Raw genomic sequence first — 20,772 nt, forward strand, 5'->3', positions numbered from 1 at the left:
AGAGTCTTACACACTTATAACTCACAAAATACTGCTGCTTGAGGAGAACTGTAAGAATCAGGGGTTGAGGTTGAAAAAGTCATTTGCAAATTTGCATAAAAAGCACTGTTGTTGTAAGAAAACCTCACGTCTTTGAAATGCCTTTATAGTAAAGGAGAAAAAAGTTTGCAATTAAAGGAAAAGTTTGATGAAGAATAAAAGTGACCCCAAAATATAATGAAGGGAAATATAAGCCTATATTTGCACCAATTCGCATAAAGGCTAACTGCAAGAATATTTGAAAGGGGTGCCACAGGGGTGATGAAACATTTCAAGGAGTGCTATACCTATGACACCCCCTAGTATATACACCATTATGCAAATGAGAAAAGAATTCAGACAAGTGATTAATGTTATGCCCATAGAGAAGCTACACACTGAACTCAGTGTTGGGATCTTTGAACATACATCGTCCATGCTTGATCTAAATCAAACAGTAGACAATTACAGTAAGTAACTGATGTAATCAGAAAACATACAAGATAATTACATTGTTCACATCACCTAAAGAGCAACTCACATCTTCAAATAGTACAAAAAATACATTAAAAATGTCACTGTGTGTTTATCTTGCAAAAGCAATGATTTAAGTGGACCTACTGTAAGACTACACTCAACTACTAGACTCAACTACTACAACACTGTATTTTGAAACATATTGAAAAATAGAATCTCTCATCGTAGTGCATTGCGCTATATGTAGGTCACACAAGGTTCAATCAGATATCATCAATCTGAGCCAGTCCTTCACATTAGTCACCATAAGCTGTTGAGCCACCACAGACTACAAAGCTCAGACTTTATCTGTGCTATCTCCACCATAGCAGAGAGAGAGAGAGAGAGAGAGAGAGAGAGAGAGAGAGAGAGAGAGAGAGAGAGAGAGAGAATAAGAGAGAATGAGAGAATAAGAGAGAATGAGAGAAAGTCAGAATGAGAAGCAGAGAGAGATCTACTGCACTTTCACTGAGAGATATGAGAGAGAAAGAGAGAGAGAGAGAGACAGAATAAGAGAGAACGGGAGTAAGAGGCAGAATGAGCGAGAGAGAAAGAGAGATCTATTGAGAGATTTGAGAGAGAGAGACCTATTGAGAGATGAGAGAGACAGAATAAGAGAGAACGGGAGTAAGAGGCAGAATAAGAGAGAGAGAGAGAGAGAGAGAGAGAGAGAGAGAGAGAGAGAGAGAGAGAGAGAGAGAGAGAGAGAGAAAGAGAGAGAGAGAGAGAGAGAGAGAGAGAGAGAGAGAGAGAGAAAGAAAGAGAAGAGAGAGAGAGAGAGAGAGAGAGAGGCACAGCGTCTCTCGCTGCAAAATATGTGGCAACTTGTCACAGCCTGAGGGACAGTAACACACTCCACACCCCCACCTCACTGACCCCCCCAAACCCTTCACTATATATAGGTTAAATACACCGATTGTAATTATTTTTTATTATATAATATATGTTGTCTTATTTTATTTATTTACTGTATTTATCTATTTACTTTACCAAGCTTTACAACATGTATTATATTGTCTTATTTTATTTATTCACTTCATTTATTTTAATGTTGTTGCTGTTATTTCAATGACCATTATCATTGTTAGTATTAATTCTATATTTGTTACAAAAATAGTTCTACAAAATATGTTCCGCTTTGAGTTGAATTTTATATGCTTTGGCAACATTGTACTCAAAACAGTCCTGCCAATAAAGCTACTCTGAATTGAATTGAGAGAGAGAGACAGAGAGCGCTCTATTACTGGTAACAGTGTTACACAGTCTGTGTGTATTTAGAAGTCTCTGTAGTGGCTGCATGTTCAGTAGCTACTGGATTTACATGGCCGTCCGGCTGATAAGTTCTTGTGGCAGACACTATGCAAAAACAGAGCCTTTACACACTACTGTCTGACCCGCAACACTCGTTTCATCTGACCCGCACGCACTCACACACTCTCCTCTAACAATAACTTCCGCCCTGAGAACACACACCTACAGTTATTTTTAAGCCTCTTCCGTTTGAGACAAGAACACACTATCAGCCTTCTGCATCACTCATAAAGCGCGTTCATATCAGCGTCTGTGTGAGGCTTCGTGCTGATGTGTGTGTTCAGCATTCCTCTGCACGCTATGTTGTTTGTGTCTCTCTCTCTCTCTTTCCCTCTCACCTAGGACACAGAGGCAGCCGCCACTGACCCAGACAATGACCTCTCCTGACCCCAAAGCTTAGCTAATGCAACAGGAACACACACACACTCACATACATTGCAACAAATCAGTCAATAACTCGAGAGTACGGGGTCATTCCATGCCTACTGACCTAGTGTGGCAGGTCACATCATGAATTTCTGTCAACAAACATCTATTTAATTTGAATGCATAATCGCAGATCTGTGCTCCAAATAGCTCTTCAGTCTTGAATTTTTTAAAGACCAGGTTCTACATCAATCTTAAATATTGAGTTTTAAATCTAAATATTGAGTTCAACTGTTTACAGAAGGACTGAATGGGGATGAAATATTAACTGGTTAGAAATACAGTAAGAAAAAATTCAAATTGCTTTCATGCTAAAAACCATAACAGGTTAATTTTTAGAGGCTGTAATTTATTTTAAGTCAGAACATGAAATCCTTCATCTGTGACATTTTATTTCATTCAGTTTTCAAAATGAATTAGTTTATTTATGGTAGATAAAGTGTAGGGTTTCTGTAGTTTTCCTACAAGTGTATTCTGAATACTGCCTTTTCAAAATGTAACTTAGACTGAATACAGATGCTTCTGCATTCTGAATACATATGTCAAATACTATTCTTGTACTCCATCCCAACCCTGACACAATTATTATTGTCATGGGCAAATTTAAAGCTACACTATGGATTCAAATGGCATCTAAACTAAAAATCCAATATGAAGGCCTTTTTTTATTATTCAAATAAAGCTATTTTAGATGCTTAGGTAAAACAATTTTCGTAGGTTAACAGTGGCTTCTTATTCTGGGATGTCCCTGCACTTTTAATAAGAATTAATATTACTATTTTGTTATGCAAAACTGTAGAATGTGTAGATAAACCTGTCAGTATTGCTTACTAACACTAGCTGGCAAAAACAGTGCTAAATGTTGTTTCTGAAATTTGCTTCTAGTTGGGCAGCTTTTTGTTTGAATTTTCCATTCCAGCATTGAATCTCCATTTCATTCCATAACAGGAAGAATAAGAACACATCAGCATGTGTCTTATATGTATGTCCCATATACTCATGCCTCAGATGATCATACATTGCAGGAATTTGGGAAATATTATAATTACACCGTTATCAGTATTGGCTGGTCTAAGTGTGGCCAAGTGTGGCAATTAGTCTAGTGTTCATGTTAGGCTAAGGCTCACCCCAATAAAAATGGACATTTTTTACGTCTGCGTTTTGTTTTTTGTTTTTTTTCCATTTAAAACTTGACGGAAACATCCCTGATTCAGTTTTATCAGATTTATCAGATATCAGACCTATTGCCCACTAATAACTAAAACTACTTTCCTTAAATTTATTTCAAACTTGTTCACATATACACAATTACAGATGTGCTATGACTCTATGGTTCAATATTCTTTGAACATAAGTATAACTACTAAGCATAATATAAAGAAATAGAACAGAAAATTAGAAGCACTGAATTTCCAAATTTAAATATATGCTCCAGGATGTCTATATTCATTTTAGAGATGTTACATATTGTTCCATTTCATGTTGTTGGAGTACATACTATGAACAAAATTTCTTGCACAGACACCCGACAAGTATTCCGTCTTGCTGGACATCAAAATATATCCATAATCTGACCTACCAGTGAGATGAGTTGGTGCGGAAAGACACCATACAGAGCTGCTAACGTGAGTGCTGTTCACTCACTCTGTCTCACACACACATACACACACACACACACACACACACACACACACAAACACACACTTTTAGGAACTACATGAGCCAAGTCACTGAATTTCCCCCGTGATTCATCAGAAAAAGAGAAAGAACGATCGCTCTTACAGCGTCATTTAACAACTCTATCCTGCTTATTTTACAAGGGCTTTAGCAAAAAACGTGTCCTTATTTGAAAGCTGTGTTTGTAAACAGAGCGTTTGAGTCAGGGAGAGGTCACACACAGTGAGAATGTATCATCAGCTTAGCAACATGTGCAAGTTCTTGCTGCATGACCAGATCCTGCAGAACCAGCAGAAACGTAGCTGGAGACGAAATGAATGGGGAAATTTTGATGAGCTCACTTTTTCACTGGAGTTTTTAGACTTTCAAATGAAATTAAAACAGCAGTGATGACAAGTTTATTGCACTCATTCTCTTGGTATCTTCGTTTCATTAACAAAGTATTGAGGATGTTTATTGTTTCAATGATAAAGTGCTGTAGGTGTATAATTCATTTGGTTACACTGGAATTCTTAAAACGGCCAGTTCTGAGTTTCACATCAGTCTGTCTTCCTGGAAAACATGGAAATGTGGTAGGACCAGTGTAGAGCAGTGGGTTCACTGGAGTTATGAGGTCCCTCATTTCCCAGAAATGAATCATCTTCATGAAGGTTATAATGAAACTGTGAAAGCGAAAGAAACAGCTCATCTATTGTCACTTGGAATTATTGGAGATTGTCATTTCGGACAATGCATATGATTTTTTCCTGCATTTTCCTGCATCAGCATGTCACTGAGGGCTCCAAAGAATGTAAAGAGTCATCCTGGAAGAGAGTACTGTAAGGAGTAAAAATGAAGCACTATCTTTTCTTATTCTAATTTGTACGAAAGTTACCCTAGCCAGAAATGTGTGCACTTGTTTTATGGAGATCAGCTTTGCCAGCTGTTTTGCTTCAAGCAGCTGTCTGGATTAGACAACAGAGAACATCTGTGTCAGCCAGTGATCATGAAACTGCACAACTGCATGCAACCACTGCACATTTTCCCACTCCACCACAGCATCTCTGACCTTCATCTGACCCATAACCAGCTACGAGACTGTGTACATAAACGCCAGTGCCAAATCGTCTCTTGCCGGTATGTATTTTGAAATATAAAAAAACTCTTGGTTTGAAAAAAGTGAAGCACCTGCCCTATAACAGCCAAGCTTCTCTTAGAATAAAGCAGCAGTGGCTAAACTGGGGACACGAACCCTGCTGCAGTCTCTGCGCTTTACTAAAAAAAAAGCATGCAAATGTGAGGCTCTGGCACTATTGATAAAAAAGATAAAAATCTTCACTCTCGCCGCAAGACATGCCAACACACCTGTGTCAACTCAGTTATTCAACCAGCCTATGCCTAACGTGAGAGGGCTCTTCAAAGACAACCGAGCACCTAGCCTGGAAGTGGACTCTATCACCTGTGACAAAGATGTTGAGCATGTGGTGGTTAAGAGAGGTGCAACAGCATGTGACCAATCCAAACTGCTTCTGAAGATCTGAGTCACCCTTTACTATGACCTGCCTGACATCCTCCTGCCAAATGGATCTAAAGTACAGCCATAGATTCTTAAGGGACAGTAACTGTGTGAATCCTTGTCATAGGTTCCAACCACCGTGAGTCAATGGTTTACAAGACACTGGTTTATTTTAAACAGTACATTTGCTTTAAACTATGCAGAAGTGTGTTTTAGGTAGAGCAGGGATGCCCAGTTCTGGTCCTGGACATCTACCACCATGGAGAGTTTAGATCCAACACACTTTGCAGTTACATTCAGGTGCCCTGAAGGCCTTAATTACCTGGACTGGGTATGCTAGATAAGGGTTGCTCTGCAGGGTGGTAAATCTCTAGGACACGGCTTGAGCACCACTGCTGTAGAGCATGTTTACTCATTTTCAATAGCAATAAAATGTAATTTGATCATTAGATTAAGCGGCCCTTATTAGTCCCACAACTGGGAAATTTCACCTCCGCACTGAAAACACCACATACACAATAATGAACACACACACACACACACACACACACACACACACACACACACACGCCCGGAGGGGTGGGTAGCCCTATCCGCAGCACCCAGGGGGCAGTTGGGGTTGGGTGCCTTGCTTAAGGGGCACTTCAGTCACGTACTGTCGGCTCAGGGGGAATCAAACCGGCGACCTTCCGGTCACAGGGCTGGTTCCCTAACCTCCAGCCCATGACTGCCCCAACATCATTGCCCAAACATTTGCATACAACTGTACAGCAAACTGACAGTTTATTGTGTAGTAGCCATTAGCCATTTCAAAGTTGTTCTGCGTAATTTATCAGCCATCGTGTGCCACATCCTTCAATGAAAAAAAGACCATAAGACCACTGCTGACCAGTGACACCAAAACGGTGGCAGTTGTACAAGATATATACCTAATGAACAGGCAACATGTGCAGAAGAGTCTGAAGTAAAACAATGTTTCTCACAACATCCTGTAAAACAGACAAAACCATCCCCCTCAGACACAATATTTCTTTCCCCAGTGTGAATGTTTGGCTTCCTCAAATTCCACTGATTTCCTCAACTTCTACAGGCTGCGAGTACATTTATTCTTAGCCGTCACATACACATACAGACTCTGGGGGGAGGCTTGTGGACTGGCTTAGGTTCCACGACCTTCATCACTTTTAAATGCTCCCATCTACCACCGCCTGGGGTAACCCCGAACTGTCACAAATAACCTCAACACCACAGCAATGGAAATCTCATTGATAAAACACCATATTTGTTTTCCGGTGAGATATGATTGCTCTATTGATGAGTATCTGCAGTATGCTGTAAATTAAGTTTTGCCCTGTGAGCCCCTCAAAACATCTGTGCCTGGGTTTTAGAAAATAATGCAAGGTTATATTTGCTCTTGTACCTATTCAAACACAGGATCTTGAAGTACCAGTGTTAAAAGCAAATATCGCCCAGAGACGTGTTATTTTCCAGTGCAAAAAACATCCAAAGAACATTTAATACCAGCACATTCTCTTAGCTTGAAAATGAAATGCTGGCTGCTTGAAAAACATCCAGAAAAACCCTCCTATCTCAGAACTGGATAAGAGAGAGAAGGGAAGAGTTCATCGTCAACTACTGAGCTGGCACTGCTCGGTCACTGATCTCTCACAAAAAGGATGTTGCGCTCAAGTGAGTCCCAAAAGAATTGTTTTGCCTGAGTCACTCAAAACATGCAGCGCTCTGCCACCCTGGTGGGCCACGCTATCGCTTCTGCACAAGAGGACGAGTGTGAGAGAGAGAGAGCGGGGTGTGTTTGTGTCGTTACAGTTCAGTGATGCTCTCCAGACACACAAGGCAGGGGGCATGCAACACTGCATGATGAATCAGGCAACTATCTTGAATATGTAAATACAGAAGAAAATACAAATCCAAAGCGGAAATGCGAGCTGGGTGGTGGGGGGACCATAGTTGGCCATTTTTGAGTTCAGCAGGCCATTCTGTCGAAGTGACCCAAGTACATCTCCCTTCACTGATCTCAAACAGACTCATCGACCTTACCATCATGCGACGTTCATCAGATCATCTGTGGGTGGTCCTTGCTCTTTGTTCTGAGACCCAGTTCCAAGGAAGCCATTGATTCAGACCTGGACAAGCACAATAAGTAACACTTCCAAAATGAAGGAAAATGAAACTGGACAAAGTGGTAATGTTGGGGCTCAAAGTTGGGACTAAAAATGAGAGCAGAAGTGGAGGTGGTTTTACATCTGAAAGCCCCAGTCAGGAACTGCTGCGACTCAGACAAAAACTAAGAAACTATCTTTCTTAAATTAAATTCCAGATGACACTTTGGATTCGTAGTTGCCTCTGTGGAATCAGCCTTCTTTCTTGAGGCATGTCTGTCATTTTAGCATCTCAGCCAGATAGGGCATGTTGGTGGAAAGAAAAAAACAAAAAAAAAACAAACAAAAAAACGGGGTGGGAATTCAGACAAGATTCATATGGTTCACATATGGTTCAGATAGATAAAACAAATTACTGGTATATCATTGAAATGACAATTCCACATTCAAGAATTCAAGAATAACGTTACTCTATAATACATATCATTTAAAAATACAGAGAATCCGGAGACGTCACTGTATGCAGAAGGACAAGGCCAAAAACCAAGACTGGCTGGCCATGAGCTTCGGACCCTCTGGCAGGATTGCATTAAAAACAGACATGATTCTCCAGTTGAAATCACTGCACGGGCTCAGGAACACTTCGGAAAACCACTGTCTGTGGACACAGCTCGTCACTCCATCCACAAATGTAAGTTAAAACTATATCATGCAAAAAAGAAACGATTTGTCAAGAGGATCCAGAAACGCTGCCTCGTTCTCTGGGCCTAAACTTACATACGACAGACTGAGGCAGAGTGGAACAGTGGTCTGTGGTCTGATGAACCAAAATTTAAAATTCCCTTTGAAAATCATGGACACCGTGTCCTCCGTGTTAAAGAGCATTCCGTCTGTTATCAGTGCACAGTTCAAAGGCCAGCATCCGTGATGGTATGGGGGTGCATTAGTGCACATGGCGTGGGTGACTTGCACATCTGTGAAGGCACCATTAATGCTGTACAAATATTATACAGGTGTTGGAGCAACATGTGCTGCCATCCAGACAACGTCTTTTTCAGGGAAGGCCTTGCTTACTTCAGCAAGACAACGCCAAACCACATTCTGCCCATATTACAACTGCATGGCTCTGTAGTAAAAGAGTCCAGTCACACATTGAAAACATCGGACGCATTATAAAATGAAATATATGACAAAGGAGACCTCGAACTGTTGAGCAACTGAAATCCTATATCAAGCAGGAACAAGAAAACATTTCACTTTCAAAGCTACAGCAATTGGTCTTCTCAGTTCCCAAATGCTTAAAACAGTGTTGTTAAAAGGAGTGATGCAACACAGTGGTAAACATGACCCGTCCCACCGTATTTGAAATGTCTTGATGGCATCAAATCCAAAATGGGAAAAAAAAAAAAAAATCTATATAATTTCTCTGTTTCAACAATTGATATGTTGTCTTTGCACTATATCAGTTAAATATAAGGTTTAAATGATTTGCACATCATTCCATTCTGTTTTAATTTGCATTTTAAACAGCACCCCAACTTTTTTGCAAACAGGGTTGTAGTTGTTCGGCATCTCTGTGAAAGCTCTTGGAGTTCTGAAAGCTTATCCACATAAGAAGTTACTATTAAATGTGCTAGAATACAGAGATGCTTCAATCAGTAAATTTTAGGGTTTTGATTTATTCTTCATATTCGCTGCTCTTACTCAGAGGTCTCACATGCCTTATGAAATACAGTCCCAGTGCATTTTTGTGGGGAATGAACATCATGTCCCCATCTTCAATTATCTCTTTTCCACTTGCACTGAATTTGTACAAATTCTTTCCCACAATCCTCTGCATATTTTAGGCATTGTAATGGCTTTATGACACTTGTTCCAAATGTCCTTCATGTGATTCGGATTGTAACTCAAGAGTGCATGTGGGAAATAAAACAGGGACCTTTCTGTAGTGTATATTATATGCTCAAACCACACATTCTAATTAGTGACCTTAAAGTGCACTCATGGATAGATGTTCCATTGTGCACAACACTTTTCCACAATATAAACACAAATGTACTGTCAACGGAATTGGATGCTTTGGATAAGCCACAAATGAGCCCAAGTTCACCATGCTTAATGCCCAGCGTCAACCAGAGGGTATAAAGCACCCCAGCTTTCTCTGGCATGATAATGCACAATCCAGTACCTTTGGGATGAGTTGGACCGGAGTTTGTGATCTAGAACTAATCATTCAACTTTAGTACCTGTCCTCACTAATGTTCTTGTGGCTGAATGCAATGAAATCCTCACGGTAATGTTCCAACAACTAGTAGAAAGCCTTCGCAGAAAAGTACAGACTGTTTTTTTTTTTGACATACAGTGTACTTGGATATTACAAAGTAAGAGTCTTTACTCACAACTGTGACTTCTTTTGTTCATCCTGTACTTGTTGGCATTTTAGACTTTATTAGTATTGTAAGGTCATTCATTAGTGGTTTAACATTACAGTCTGTACAGTGCACCTGTCTCCATCAACACCAAAATGAATAAAGTTTTTCTATACATAAACTCACACACAGACACACATTCTTACGGCTCGTCATTCTCTCTCTTCCTCACACATACATTCCCATGGCTTGGTCACAAAACCAAGTCTAGGTGCAGTGCAGAACACTTAAATCAATTCCTGTGGTGGAAAAAAAAGGTCAAGGCACAAACAGCACAACCAGAAAACGGTGAACATACTCATACACACTCATTCTAACACCACAACTGTCTCCTTTAAGATGAGAGAACAGAGGAAAATTCCCTTTAGTTTCGGATTATATTTGTATCCCTTTATAAAGGTGTAGGGTTTATATCACTAAACCACTAAAAACTGAACTACACTCCCCTTCTTTAACTAAAATGTTCTAATTCTTTCCCTCTTTGAAAGGCAAGTAAAATTGCACCCACGTTTATGTGAGAAAACACTAGGGAGGAAAACCCATCATTTAAGTACAGCAATTTCACACTCACTTTTTTCAGATGAGTATTCACCCACTTTAAGTTGCGTAAACAAACACAAACACATGGGTGAAATGGAAGACTGCAAAAGGCTGTCTGCTTTCCCTTAGCAAAAAGAGATTTATCTAGATCTGGCAGGTGGTCTCTGCATAAGCACTGCATGGAGAATGCCAGTAGTAGATTGAGTCCCTGTGGAAGGGTAAGGTTAAAGCAAAAACAGTACTGATTTGCAACTTCATTCCTGCCCTATGTTCTATTTAAAGGCCTACTAAATGTAGAAGAGTGACTATTACATGTTCCAGTTTGACTAATAGTCAGAACTGTGCAGTATTTTAAGACTACAATTTCTAGGATGCATTGTAACAAGTAACAGTCTAGTTCTATCTATAAAGTATGGGTCCAAATAGATAAATACATGGATACTGGCAAATGTGCTGTTGGTAGGTATGGAGAGCTGTCAACCAAAGTGTCACTGAAACATAAAAAGAAAGGGAACCAAAAGAATGGCTATGGTGAAAACTCAATCTGGCAACTCTATGGTGTGCTTAGATAGTTATATAGGAAGACAGGTAACTCGAGGTCTCATTTACACTGAGGGCACTGAGTTATATTGGTAAGACATTTGCACAGGATGGCAAAACAGTCTGGGCATAATAGGCACACCTCAGGGTGAGGCACATATTAGTCTTCAAAGACTCATGGCACTCATGTATGTTAGTGCAACTTTTTTTTTGTTGTTGTAGTTGTCTTTTACAGTTAAACTGTGAAGAGCCCCCCCCATCACCAATAAAGACGTGTCAGTGTAGTCTGCTCTGTCAGAAAAGCTGACCAGTCAAGGAAGACATGCAGGGGTTAGCTGACATAACAATCAGTGGACTCAGGACTGGTGGGTAGCGATGAGGTTCCTCAGCTGCTTGACGACTGCATCGATCAGCTTCTGTTTGTCGCGCTCGTTCTTACGGAACTGAGCAAACATGTTGTTTTTCCGACTAGTGTCCTTCATCCTAAAGAGAGAAAGAGGATTTTAGATAACAAAAATACACTATCGCTCAAAATGGTCATTGTCATTCATAATTTGTTTTTATTCAATAATAGACAGTATAGATTGAGCTAGACATCAGAAAGTATTTTACAATGTTTCATTCAGTATTAAGTTTTTTGGGGGGAGGCATCAAGGAGGTATTAAATACCAAATATACTGTATCTCTTACAGTTTTGATAAGTTTTCAGCATCAAAATTTAATGACTTATCAAATATGAGGGATTCTGGAACTTCATTTGAAAAGCTATACAGCTTTCTCAGTGTTTATGGAATCTTCTACAGGTCCGTCATTCTAACAAGGGAAAAATGAAACCGAAGAAAATGAAATTTTAGGAAAAAAGGAAAAGAAAAGGACAAACATGTAGGGGGGAAATTGGAAGACAGGTTGCTAGTGACATGAGGCACTCATTGAAGAGTTAAGGCAGAATAAGAGTGGTCTCCTTAGACATTTTATAGGACAGTCTGTGGCAAGGTCCATCCCTTTACTGATTTCAACTCTTTCGGAGCCTGCTTTCAGAGCCAAAGCCTTGAGGGAGGGGCTGAGGATACACCAGGTTCAATTCTAGTTTCATGCTGGGTGGCAGGCTGGTCACAGGAGCTGCGTCCCCATAAAGCCCTCAAAAGACAGGAGCTGACTAGAACTCCACAGGGGTCTGGTGATAGAAGGTGGACCACCAGTACAGGGTATCACAAGCAGTTCCGCATGGTGCTTCCACCCAGCACCCCCAAAAGCACTTCCGCATGGTGATTCTGTTAAGCTCACGGCATCCTGTGCCAGCTGCCCACACTAGTGGCTACCATGGAGATCACTGAGCCAGCGCAGGATGGTGTGGCTCTAGACGGCCAACTGGAACTACAGTTTCTGCAAACTCCTCTCTAGCCCTTTGGAGTTAGAAGTATGTTTAGAGCCCATTAACAGTTGTAGCCACCAAGAATACTGCTTTAAAAGATAATGCACATTGACTGTTGATTCATAAAGTGTTAGCTATGGGCATTATAATAATTTCTGCTTTTTGAATGTCTTAATTTCTAAACAATAATATTCGAATCACTGAACAAGAAACTATTTTTTGTATTTTATATTATTTTATATTATTTTTTATAACGTGTTAACATTTGGCATACTGAATGCAGCTAGCACAAGAGATGCCCGTCAAAATTCTGTATGAACCTGACCCAAACCACATCATTAAATTCAGTCCAAATATTTACCCAAAATTTGGTCCGACCTGACCTCAACCATCATCACCCAGCAGGTAAAACGGGCCCAAATCCGATCTTTTTCCTCAAATGTGACACAGATGTGTCATCTGTGTGTCTGGGTGAACAGGAAAAAACGCACTGAATCTGACATTTTCAATTCCGATTTGAGACGCTTTCATATGTGGTACTGAAATCCGATACGTATCCGATCTGCGGCAATGCGACTCAGTCTGAACAGCCAGATCGGAATTCATGCGACTTTTGCGTCAGTCCAACTCGACGTTCATCATAATTTCGGGCTGCTGAAACTCAAACATTTAGGCTGATGTTGCAGTACCAAAACTAGAAGACACTCATCCAAACCGCTCCGTGTTTGAAGAGGTTTCGAACGAAACGGCCGAATGCAGCAGGAGGAGGCCGAGGCTGCAGCGTCAAAGAACAGTTTAAAGAATCAGAGGACATGAACCAAAGAAGTGGACGAATATCGAGCCCTTTTTACGGCAAACTCGAACACACTGTGGGGGATGAGCCCAGCTGTCAACATTGGAACTTTAGAACTGCTCCTGTGATGCTGGTGAAGATGATACTGAAAGCTCCGGGAGTGACTGGCGTTCGCTGGCCGTCATGATTATTTACCTCAGGATGAGCCGCCACATGAAGCATTGTTCTTTTGCGCATGCGGGTTGGTTTAGGAGCGTGATCGGTTCAGACTGATGTCGCATACAGGACACATTTAAAAGATAATGTGAACAGCCAAACAAAAAATTCAGATTTGGTGAGAAAATAAGATTTGGGCCACTTTTACCTGCTGTGTAAACGTAGCCAATGTTCTCTGCGGTCCTGTCACATGTTCATTCAAAACAACAAGATAAAACAGTATAACTAAGATAAATCACTATTATTTTGTTTATTATCATCACTGATCATGGCTTTTTCAAAGAACCAAATATTATCCTATAATAAACTAAGTTTATTTTAACTTTAAATTTAAGATTTATAAAAGTTAGAGATGGTGTGTGGATATGGATGAGTATCAGATGCTGGATCAGATAGAGGAGAAAAATTAGTCTGATTCAGTCTTCTAATAAATCTATCCTAAAATACCACTCATGTTGTGTAATGTGATGACATTAGCTGGATGTTTCTTCCTGTGGGGTAGTAGAGGGTTTAAGTAGGTTTAGCATGATAGCCTACTTTTTTAGGCAGTTTTATAGGCTCAATACAAGCAAAGTTAAGTATCATAACAAACCCTTATCTTTTCTACCCAATCACCATGTCCTTATATTCACATACATAACTTATCTTCGACATGGCTGTGGGTTATTAGAAAAGATAGCCATCACTATGGACGTATGACAGTGTCACTGTAGCCACAGAACTTGTCTGATGATTACAGACAGCCGCCTCTTATCATGGGTATGATAGCTATCACCATCGCCTAGCATGGGATGTTTGTGTTTGAGAGTGTGTAGCCCTGTGTGTGTGTGTGTGTGTGTGTGTGTGTGTGTGTGTGTGTGTGTGTGTGTGTGTGTGTGTATTTCCAAACAAGGATGAAGAGAAAGGAAACTAGATGTGTATCTTCGGTTGTTGAAATCACAGAGTGGAGTATTTCATCTTTCAAATCAAGACAAAGTCTTAATATACCGACTTAAAGACTGTTACAATCCTCACAGACACATGAACCCAAAAACATATTTTGGTCTAATACAATATTCATCTTTTTTTGCTTCTTTGTTTATTTTCCATATCCTCCAACAAAGGAGCCTCCTGTTAATGTCTCGATATACACCTGTTCATTAAAAGTTTTTCAAAATGTTTTTAGTAAATAACTACATTTTTATTGCCTTTGGTTAATATCTTAATATATGAATCACTTAAAATCCCAAGCATATTATACCATTACTATTAAAGCTTGCCTTAAACTTTAAGGCAAAAACTGGCTGAGCTATTATTAGATTATAGAATTATGTAATGCATAATGTGTAATATAAGTTTGGACACTTGAGAAGTTAAACATGAAGCCATTTGTCATCTGCCTTTAAAAAAACAGCAAAACTGAACAACTGATAAAAGTACTACCAGGTCAAGACTTAAATCTTTGAGAGAAAGGAGAAAATCAAGTCCACACTTGCTACAGATCTAAAAAAAATCCACAGGTGTTTCTGTCCATCCTTCCACTTTGAGCAGACAACACTGAGTCTGAAAAGATGTGTAGCTGTCACAAAGCCCTTACTGAGAAAAGCAAACAGACAAAAAGAACATCTGCAAATCAAACAAAGAAGCTGCTGTTGATCTCAGACCAATGGACTGACCACCCCAGAGCCCAGAATTCAACATCACCGAATGTGTTTGAGATTACATGGATTGTGAACAGCAAAAAAAAATGCAACCAACTTCTACGTTTTTTCCCCTGATGCTATAAAATGATAATGCACTTAATAAATGAAGGGTAGTCTCAGAATTTTGCACAGTACTGTATTTTGTGTTTTATAATAAAAAGCTAGTAAACCTTTGCGGGTTATCTGTTTCTTAACTGAAGTAACCATGAAATCTAAAAAATTACTAGAAATGTTTCAAAAGAAGGCAAGGTGTCTCCAAACTTTTGATGGGTAACGTATGTACAGATACAGTTCCTCTTTCTTTCCACTTAAAAATGGCTTAACAGCCTTATCTCCAGAGAACACTCCAAAATGAAAGGTAATTCTTCTCCCTCTCTCACACACACCCACACGATCTGCCCGGTTTGCAGTCTGCTAACTGGTGCCAGTGCAGTGCAGTGTGAGTAATGCAGATCACTTTCACTGAGCCCTGGGGACCGAGAGGGTAAGGCCAGGGTAAGTGCAGCTCAAATGGGATCAGGCTGGAGCATGTTTGTGTGAATGTTCATGTGCATGTGTACCACAGGGAACAGAGAATGTGTAATCTTTCCAGAGAAGGAGAGGATAAAGGAGTGAGGAAAAAAAAACTGGAGAGTGATCATGTCATCTAGTACATAAGAACATGTTACAGATAAGAAAGTACAAAAGAATGCACTACTCCATAATTCCACATGCAAAACCAAACGCTGACTCACTGCTGTGCATAAAGTTCTACACAACTAGTAGGGCTGGTCCGAATAATCGGAATACTCGAGTATTCGTTAGTTACGTACGCCAGTGAACGTGATCAAAGTGTTGACGGTCCCTTTGCTTTGCAGCTTGTGTCCTCTGAACTTGGTTAAGGTTTCAGGAGGACAGCCTGCACCAGCTAAGTGCGATACCTGCTAAGCCACTTCTAGGGTGCTCCTCCTCATATTCACCTAAGCCTGCAGCTCTGAAAGTTCCTCGGTCCTTTGCTTCACTCTCTGTAGCTTGGTGATGACTGAACTTAACTCAGCCTGTGGGTCACCCTCAGTGAACTACCCAAAAATAAAAAAAAAAAATGATAAAATATATGAAAAAGACTAAATAAACTAACAGTAACTGTGTGGATAAACAAAACAATAGTTCTAATTTTTTGCATCCTTGGTGTCTAGATACATGATTCATGAATGTAAGTGATACAAGTGATACAAGCAGTATTTGAACGAGAGGGCTAAAACCGCTGCAAAATACAGCATGCAAGCAGCAGCACCTCATCCTAAATATTAATATACTGTTACTGCCTACTGGAAATATTTTGAACTGCCTACTGAACCTATATTCTGAACTGATACTTAACCAGAAATACCAATTAGTATTCAAAGCCTGTAAAACGCTGTTCGGGCCAGCCCTGGAGTCTGCATTTCTGAGTATATTAGTGCATTCCAGTCTTTCTCATGTACACACACCATGCAGAGAGCAGAGTACTCACGCTCGAGAAATCCTGCTCATGTATAGAAGAGCGAATGATGAGAGAGGGGAAAATATGGAGTGAGACAGGGCCAGTGGCAGAAGACAGAAATATGAAAAATGCAATACAGAAGTATGAAAAAGCTGAGGAGACACATCTAAATTTCTGTCAACAGTGGGAAAAACAGTGTGTGTATGTAAAATATTTGCCATTTTGATCAGGTACACCTACTATATAGGTGCACTTTGTAGGTTGTATCCCTTCTGCAATGTGCAACTTATCAGCTATTTTATAGGTATAGATAACTATAGCTAACAGACCATTCTCAGCACGGCTGTGTCACCGACACAATACTGGTACAAGTGTATCAGGCACAGCAGCTTTGCTTGGGTTTTTAATACCTCAATGTCATTGCTGGGTTGAGAACAGTCCGCCAAACAAAAAACACTGGTAACACTACAATAAGAGTACATCAATCAACAGCATGTAAGAGAGCAAAACTAAACTAAACGGTTAAGTCTTAATTAAATAAAGTCTTAAATATCAACTGCATAGACACTTCAGAAATGCATAAGAGCAGAGTATGTCACAAACATTATTTTAAAAAGTACATTTCTTATTCATATGTAAAGAACATATTGGTCATGTAATATTTATTAAACACTGTTGTGTAATTATAAAGCTGTTCTTAAGTGTAAAAAACTTTACAATATACGTTACACAGAACATTAAATTTATTAAACATTAAATTATTATTTGGTAATACAGTCAAAAAGAATTGGATAATATAAATATATATATATAAACATAACACAATTTTAAAACTAACACACTAGAAGTAAAGAAATGTGTTAGCATCTACTTGGAGAGAATAGAAAAAGCGAGCATCTACATAAAGACCATGGGGCCTGGAGTCCTAATGTAGCACAGATTATTGTTACACAGTAGAGTGAGTATTACACTGAACACCACACCAGTTAAGATGATCTTAACTCTAAGATGATTTTGGGAAACTGGAGTCTGATTAGCTGGAACAGGGAAACACCTAAACATGCAGGGCAGGAGCAGTTTAGGCAACTGAATCATACATCTTTCCGTCTGCCATCTTTACCAAGCATTTGAGTTGTTATATGTAAACGATTATTAAAATGTTAACATGACATTTTGGTTAATGATTTAATGGTCTAATATTTCTCCTAATAGTTTTTTTGTGAATGATAAGGTATAAGGTAAGGTAAGATCTTATTTGACATTTTTTGACATTATAGACTTCAATAAACTGTTTTTAGTGCTTAGTTCTTAGTGTTCAAAGTGTTGAGTCACAGTAATGAGCACAATAAACTCCTTAATAAAATCTAAAACAAAATGCTAGATATCATTACTACCATTAATCAATGGTTAACTGAGATATTACCTCTCCATTTAGTAATAAATATAAACAACTTATTAAAATCAAAATGATAGTTTCTATTTTTACCATTTACATCTCATTGTAAAGTGTTGCAAAACTTTTTGCCAGAAGTGGTCCTGTGGTCAGAAACTGACCACTGATGAGTTATAGAAAGACCAACACAAATGGTGCATGTAAAAGATGAGCCACAGTCTCTGATCATACACTTAATGAAGTGGCCATTAAGTGTATACAGCATGTAAAAACCCCAGCAATGCTGCTGCACTTTATACACTAATTCCACTACAAGCCTTTTCACTGATGGATGGGATAGAGCACAAGTTCCGAACCCTGGTCCTGGACTACCCCCTGCCCTGCAGATTTTTGTGTTTTCCCGCTCTAAAACACATAGTTCAAGAGCTTGCTAATTAACTACTTAGATGGAAGCTGCTGTACTTAAAACATACGCACACTTATGAGTGTACACATCAATTGAATTCTGTGCATATGCAGATATTCAAAAAAAAATGTATGGATCATGAAACGTGGTACTGACAAGTGGGGCCAGAAATAAGCGTGCATGTGAAGTACACCATATTTAAACACCCTTTGTAAAAATCTGGCTTTTTTTTAATTGAGGGGCTAATAACTACCATATGTTCATGATTATATAACCAAAAAGTTGATTTGTTCTACATTCTAAACTTCTAAAGTCATATTTACTACTCTTTTATAGCCAAGTTAAAAATAACAAGAATGCCCTTTCTGGGGCAAGCTTTTGCTCTGTGTACTTCAGTGGTTCTTGAAAGCCGACGCTGTCCATCACATCCTTCTCTATAACTTTGCAGACTCGTGAATTTCTCATATCATATCAGCTTTGGGAAAACTTCAACGAAATATAAAAGTGTCTTATCACTTGTGGATGTTTGCTTTCTATATGGTACATCGCTGTAGTTGTGTTATGGCCTCTTGAAAAGTGTCCTTTCACAATTTTTAGCTGCATGCTATTGGAACCAACTGCCCGTTCTGCCTTTATGTGTATGATTTGAAAACATTTCTCAAGTGGAATGATAAACCTGCCTATTCAAATTGGAACTGTTATATTTATTGAAATATTTGTTGATATATTTAAGGAAACCAAACTTTTTTTGCCAAATACATTGGTCAAACAATTGTTTATTTGTCGATTAATGGTCATCTCTAAATTACTTACATCCCTAGTTAGAACTAAACTTTGTAACTCTCTCTTGTGGATCACCAAGACCAGGATTGGGTACCGCTAGTGAGGATAGAAGACCTACAAAGTGCACCTATGTGGCAGGTGTTTTTGATAAAATGGTAAATAAGTGACAATACAATGTAGGTGTATCTACTAAACTCAGTGTATGACTTTGTGACCATAGCAAGGCTGTGTGCGACTCACTTCTCCAAAAGGGCGAGGGCAGTATGTGGGTTGACCCTCAAGTACTTGCAGGTAGGACGTCCATAATCAGCAAGGTACGTAGACCAGTCCCACTGGGTAAAGAGATCTAACAGCTAGGGAGAAAAAGAAAGAAAGCAAGAAAGAAAGAAAGAAAAAGAAAGAAAGAGAGAGAGAGAGTCATTGAAGTTCATCACAGCAGTTCAAGTTCAGTATGACAGCATCAGTCCCCCCCCTGGCATTATTGAAGCTCAGCAGTTCAGTTCACTTTCCCCAGTGTTACATAAGTGAGCAGGGCCTCTTAAATTAGATTACTGGGGAGGCACAGGGGAGAGGAACATGACAAAGCAGGGGATTAGAGGAGAATGGAGGGAGGTTAAAGAGAGAACAGCCATTTACACTTTTTCACCCTGCGAGCCGGGATGTTTTGGTCCGCCTATGACCCAGGCCTGACCCGGTAATGACCTGCGATTGACCCAAACAGCTACTGACCCACTGAGGCCCTTTCAAAAGCTGCTACCTTCAGCACAGCACCCCTATCAACAACCCAGCGCATTCCACACGCGCACACACACACACACTGACCCAGAGACAGTGATTCAGTGAAGTGCTGTATCAGATGTACATACTGTACTAGTCAAAAATCTAGACACACCTGACTGAATGCACATCTTTTATACTCAGACATTTTGATGCAGGCTAGTGCTTAAATGCTTGATAACACCTATATAAGGATTTAAATTATTTTAGAATATCCCCCCTTCCCACATGAAAACATTTATTATAAATTATTATGGTCCGGTTCATTTTTTTTTGTTTACTGCATAACTACATATGTGTAATTTCAGGCAACACGTTCACTATTGGTCTTAAAGCAACACAAGTAAAATCTAATTGACACAATTTTCCACTTACTCCAGAATTAGTCAATCAGCCGAGACATATTTGGTGTCTAAATTCTACTTCTTTAAGTTTATTTAAATAATCATTTAACTAATTTATGTTTATTTTCAGCTGAAAATACATCTTGAAACCTACACTAACTCAAGCGATAAATTGATTTTATTTTTATTTACCCCTCCCTCTCTTTCTCTTTTGCATCTCTGTCCTCATTGATTAGTGGAAAAGCACACAAACACACATAAAAGGCTGTCTATACCGAACCTCAGCTAACAGGAAAGATAGCTACTCATACAGTTAAAAGACAAAACACAGCCTAACATACCTGCTGATTTCTTATTAACGTTAGCTACATGATACTATACCATCAACATACTAGTTAATAGTGATCTTTCTCCTGCTGGTTGTAGTGTGTTATGTGTAGGTAACAAAATACAGCTTAATGTAGACGACTAT

The 20,772-nt window shown here is 39.3% G+C and overlaps 1 protein-coding gene across 1 annotated transcript in view; it reads right to left on the minus strand.

The window, feature by feature from the left end:
- Positions 1 to 9,991: 9,991 nt before the first annotated feature.
- Positions 9,992 to 20,772, minus strand: part of LOC118801239 (exocyst complex component 6B-like) — a gene marked incomplete at its 5' end in the record, with an annotated part of 63,730 nt that continues 52,949 nt past the window's right edge. The window contains 3 exon segments of the mRNA XM_036561428.1: positions 9,992 to 11,555; positions 16,628 to 16,639; positions 19,420 to 19,532. Of these exon segments, the coding sequence (XP_036417321.1) occupies positions 11,429 to 11,555; positions 16,628 to 16,639; positions 19,420 to 19,532 (252 nt within the window).

Source organism: Colossoma macropomum, unplaced genomic scaffold (genome assembly GCF_904425465.1).
Source record: "Colossoma macropomum unplaced genomic scaffold, Colossoma_macropomum, whole genome shotgun sequence".
Lineage (NCBI taxonomy): Eukaryota > Metazoa > Chordata > Actinopteri > Characiformes > Serrasalmidae > Colossoma > Colossoma macropomum.